The sequence below is a fragment of the Phasianus colchicus genome, chromosome 1, assembly GCF_987193195.1.
Source record: "Phasianus colchicus chromosome 1, bPhaCol1.hap1.1, whole genome shotgun sequence".
NCBI classification, from domain to species: domain Eukaryota; kingdom Metazoa; phylum Chordata; class Aves; order Galliformes; family Phasianidae; genus Phasianus; species Phasianus colchicus.
This window is the reverse complement of record NC_143436.1, coordinates 156771373-156775824: the sequence shown is the minus strand read 5'-3', so window position 1 is coordinate 156775824 and position 4452 is coordinate 156771373. Positions and strand designations below refer to the sequence as shown.

General features: G+C 46.6%; 1 protein-coding gene across 1 annotated transcript; it reads right to left on the bottom strand.

The window, feature by feature from the left end:
* Nucleotides 1–347: 347 nt before the first annotated feature.
* Nucleotides 348–3033, bottom strand: LOC149920183 (uncharacterized). The gene has a single exon (XM_090130788.1). It carries the CDS (start codon nt 3022–3024, stop codon nt 1579–1581), a length of 1446 nt encoding a protein of 481 aa, XP_089986914.1. The 5' UTR covers nt 3025–3033; the 3' UTR covers nt 348–1578.
* Between the last annotated feature and the right edge of the window lie 1419 nt (nt 3034–4452).

The following is a 4452-nucleotide window of genomic DNA, read 5'->3' as shown; positions in this document are numbered from 1 at the left end:
ATCATAATCAACACCTTTTTGGCAATGCTTATTACACTCCTGGGATTATTGACTGTTCAGTCTGACCTGGCAAAGCAGCATTTCTGGATAACAGATACCTACCAGGCTCAGTGGCTTTCATGCATTATCTACAGCATCTGCCTTTCTTAGAATACCTTGTTCTGATCACTATTTACACAGCTACTGCAGTTACTGAATTCCTGCCTTGTAGAATACTCAGATGCTGTGTCTCAAAAGAATTCTGCAGGTCTGGTGAGCAGCTGCAGGGGAGATGCTAGAAGGAATGAAGAACAGTACAGGGAACTACAGAAACGTCTGTAAAAATTAAAAAAAAAAAAAGTAATTCTATCAGATAAAAGGAAAGAAAGTGCAAACTTGACTGAGTTGTTGTAGTTGTCTTGTCAACGGTTTACGGGCTAGTTCGGCCCAGTTCCGTGACTAGCAGGGCGGAGGGATCCGCAGATCCGCGCCTCTGGAAAAAGGGAACAGGGGACCCCAAAATAATTAAAAACAGCGGCAACGATCTGAGCAGAAACAAACTAATTTACTAAATATACTATCAGAATGCAAGATAACACACTATAATATAATATAATATAATTAAATTTGAAGCTAATAAATCAAATATAATGAGAGAGAGAATGTCCGAAAGGTGGGTAGGCCTCACCACAACGCGGAGAGCTGAGGTGAGATGCGCAGTCCAGTTGAGCAGCAGGGAGAAAAAAGGGAGGAGAGCCGAGGAAGAGCAGGCTAAGAAGAGTGCATCAGGTGACCTTGCCAGGAGTTGTATCTCGAGACTCTCTGTGACCGCAAAGTCCCCTGGGGAATCTTCTTCTCTTCCGGGCAGGTACCCAGAGCTTGAGCACCAACAGTTAAACTCCCACTGCCCCACATGATGTTATGATGTGGAATACTGAAAACCAAAAATCACAAAACCATGACATTCCACCCCTTATTCTACATCACTACATCATGCTTAACATATACAAACAAACAATAATTACCAAACATTAAACACACACACACACAAACCCATATATATATATATACACATGGAATTACTGACTGCACTCCCCCAACATCAAATTCCCTTGTGGTACACATTGAACATCCCCATTTTTCTGCATCACCCACCAAGTGGACCCAGATCCCTGGGCAAAAACAGTTCCGCGAAGAGGTTTGCCCTTCCCAGAAGCTGGAAGAACCCAAACTGCCTTTCCCAACATGTTCTTTACATGTACTACAGAGACCTTATCTCCCTTGACAGTATGTAGGGAGCTAGCAGGACCATCACGATTGATAGATCCTCTAGTATTGACCAACCAGGTGGCTTCTGCCAAATGCTTCTCCCAATGCTTAAATGTTCCACCACCTATTGCTTTCAACATGGTTTTTAACAACCCATTGTAGCGTTCAATTTTACCAGAGGCTGGTGCATGATAGGGGATATGATAAATCCACTCAATGCCATGATCCTTGGCCCAAGTATTTACAAGAGAATTTTTGAAATGAGTCCCATTATCTGACTCAATTCTTTCTGGAGTGGAGGACTTGTTTCTCAAGACCCAGTATGGTGTTTCAGGTGGTAGCATGGGGTACTGCATATGTTTCAAGCCCCCCAGTAGTTGCCTCTACCATAGTAAGCACGTAACGCTTACCACTGCGAGATCGTGGCAAGGTGATATAATCAACCTGCCATGCCTCCCCATATTTATACTTTTGCAATCGCCCTTCCTCCCAGAGAGCTTTCATCCTCTTGGCTCGTTTAATCGTGGCGCATGTGTCACAGTCATGAATAACCTGTGAAATAGCATCCATAGTTAAGTCCACCCCTCGATCTCTAGCCCATTTGTATGTTGCATCTCTTCCTTGGTGACCCAAGGTCTCATGGGCCCACCGAGCTAGAAATAATTCACCCTTGTTCTGCCAATCCAGGTCTACCTGAGCCACCTCAATTTTGGCAGCTTGATCTACCTGGTGGTTATTTTGCTGTTCTTCAGTAGCCCGACTCTTGGGCACATGAGCATCTACATGGCGCACCTTTACAACAATATTCTTTATTCGGGCAACAATGTCTTTCCACAGTTCAGCAGCCCAAATGGGTTTACCCCTTCTTTGCCAGTTGTTCTGTTCCCACTGCTGTAACCACCCCCATAAAGCATTTTCCACCATCCATGAGTCAGTGTAAAGATAAAGCATTGGCCATTTCTCCCGTTCAGCAACATCTAAGGCCAGTTGGACAGCCTTTACCTCTGCAAATTGGCTTGATTCTCCTTTCCCTTTGGTGGCCTCTGCAACTTGTCGTGTGGGGCTCCACACAGCAGCTTTCCATCTGCGATGCTTCCCCACAATACGACACGATCCATCAGTGAACAGGGCATATGTCTTTTCATTTTCTGGTAGTTCATTGTATGGTGGGGCCTCTTTAGCATGTGATACCTCTTCTGCTGGTGGTGTTCCAAACTTTTTGCCTTCAGGCCAGTCCATGATCACCTCTAGGATCCCTGGACAGCTGAGGTTCCCCATCCGAGCTCGTTGCGTAATCAACGCAATCCACTTACTCCAAGTGGCATCAGTAGCATGATGGGTGGAAGGAACCTTTCCCTTGAACATCCAGTTCAGCACTGGCAGTCGAGATGCCAGAAGGAGCTGTGTTTCAGTACCAACTACTTCGGAAGCAGCCCGAATCCCCTCATAAGTGGCTAAGATCTCCTTTTCAGTTGGAATGTAGCTCTCTTCTGACCCCCTGTAGGACCGACTCCAGAATCCCAGGGGTCGGCCTCGGGTCTCTCCTGAGGCTCTTTGCCACAAACTCCAAGTGGGACATTTCTCTCCAGCAGCAGTGTAGAGGATGTTCTTTACATCCTGCTCCGTCCGTACTGGCCCCAGGGCCACGGCACGGGCTATCTCTTGCTTAATCTGCTCAAAAGCCTGCTGCTGCTCAGGGCCCCATGTAAACTCATTCTTCATTCTTGTCACATGATAAAGGGGGCTTACAATGAGGCTGTAGTTTGGAACATGCATTCTCCAAAAACCCACTACGCCCAGAAACGATTGTGTCTCTTTCTTATTAGTGGGCGGAGACATGGCAGTGATTTTGTCGATCACATCTGTTGGGATGTGACGACATCCATCTTGCCACTTTATACCTAGGAACTGAATTTCCTGGGCAGGTCCTTTCACTTTGCTTCGCTTAATAGCAAAACCAGCACACAAAAGGATCTGGATTATTTGCTCTCCTTTCTCAAAAACTTCCTTTGCTGTGTTGCCCCACACAGTGATGTCATCAATATACTGTAAGTGCTCAGGAGCACTGCCCTGTTCCAGTGCAGCTTGGATCAACCCATGGCAAATGGTTGGGCTATGTTTCCACCCCTGGGGCAAACGATTCCAGGTATACTGAATGCCCCTCCAGGTGAAAGCGAACTGTGGCCTACATTCTTTGGCCAAAGGAATGGAGAAAAAGGCATTAGCAATGTCAATGGTGGCATACCATTTGGCTGCTTTTGATTCCAGTTCATATTGGAGTTCTAACATGTCAGCATGTTAGAACAGCAGTACTCAGTGGGGGTGTGACTTCATTCAGGCCACGGTAATCTACTGTCAACCTCCATTCTCCACTGGCTTTATGCACTGGCCATATGGGGCTGTTAAAAGGCGAGTGAATTTTGCTAATCACTCCCTGATTCTTTAGTTGACGAATCAGTTTCTGAATGGGGAGCAAGGAATCCCTGTTGGTGCGGTACTGCCGCCTGTGCACCGTTTTTGTAGCAATCGGTACCTGTTGCTCTTTCACTTGTAGCAACCCCACAACAGACGGATCTTCTGATAGGCCAGGCAAAACAGACAACTGCTTAACACCTTCTGTGTCTACAGCAGCTATTCCAAAGGCCCATCAATACCCTTTGGGATCCTTAAAGTATCCCCTTCTGAGGTAATCAATACCAAGTATACATGGAGCCCCTGGGCCAGTCACAATAGGGTGCTTTTGCCAGTCTTTACCAGTGAGGCTGATTTCGGCCTCCAACATAGTCAGCTCTTGGGAACCCACCGTCAACCCATGACTATAAATTGATGTTGTCCCTTGGTGACTCGAGGGCGTTAGAGTGCACTGAGCACCAGTGTCCACCAGGGCCTTATATTTCTGTGGTTCTGATGTGCCAGGCCATCTAACCCACACAGTCCAATATACTCTATTATCCCTTTCCCCCCCCTGGCTGGGGGCAGGGCCCCTCTATTTGTTACCTCCGTTGTCTGCAGCAACTGGAGCAATCACCTTTTTGGAGAAGTTCACCTTGGTGGTTGATTTGTCTTGTAATTCTTTTACCCGTGCTTGAAGTGCAGGAGTAGGTTGTTTATGCCACTTCTTCATATCTTCTCCATGGTCACGTAGGTAATGCCACAAGGCAAAACGTGACATAGTCTTACTGTTGTCACTTGCTCGAGCAGGAG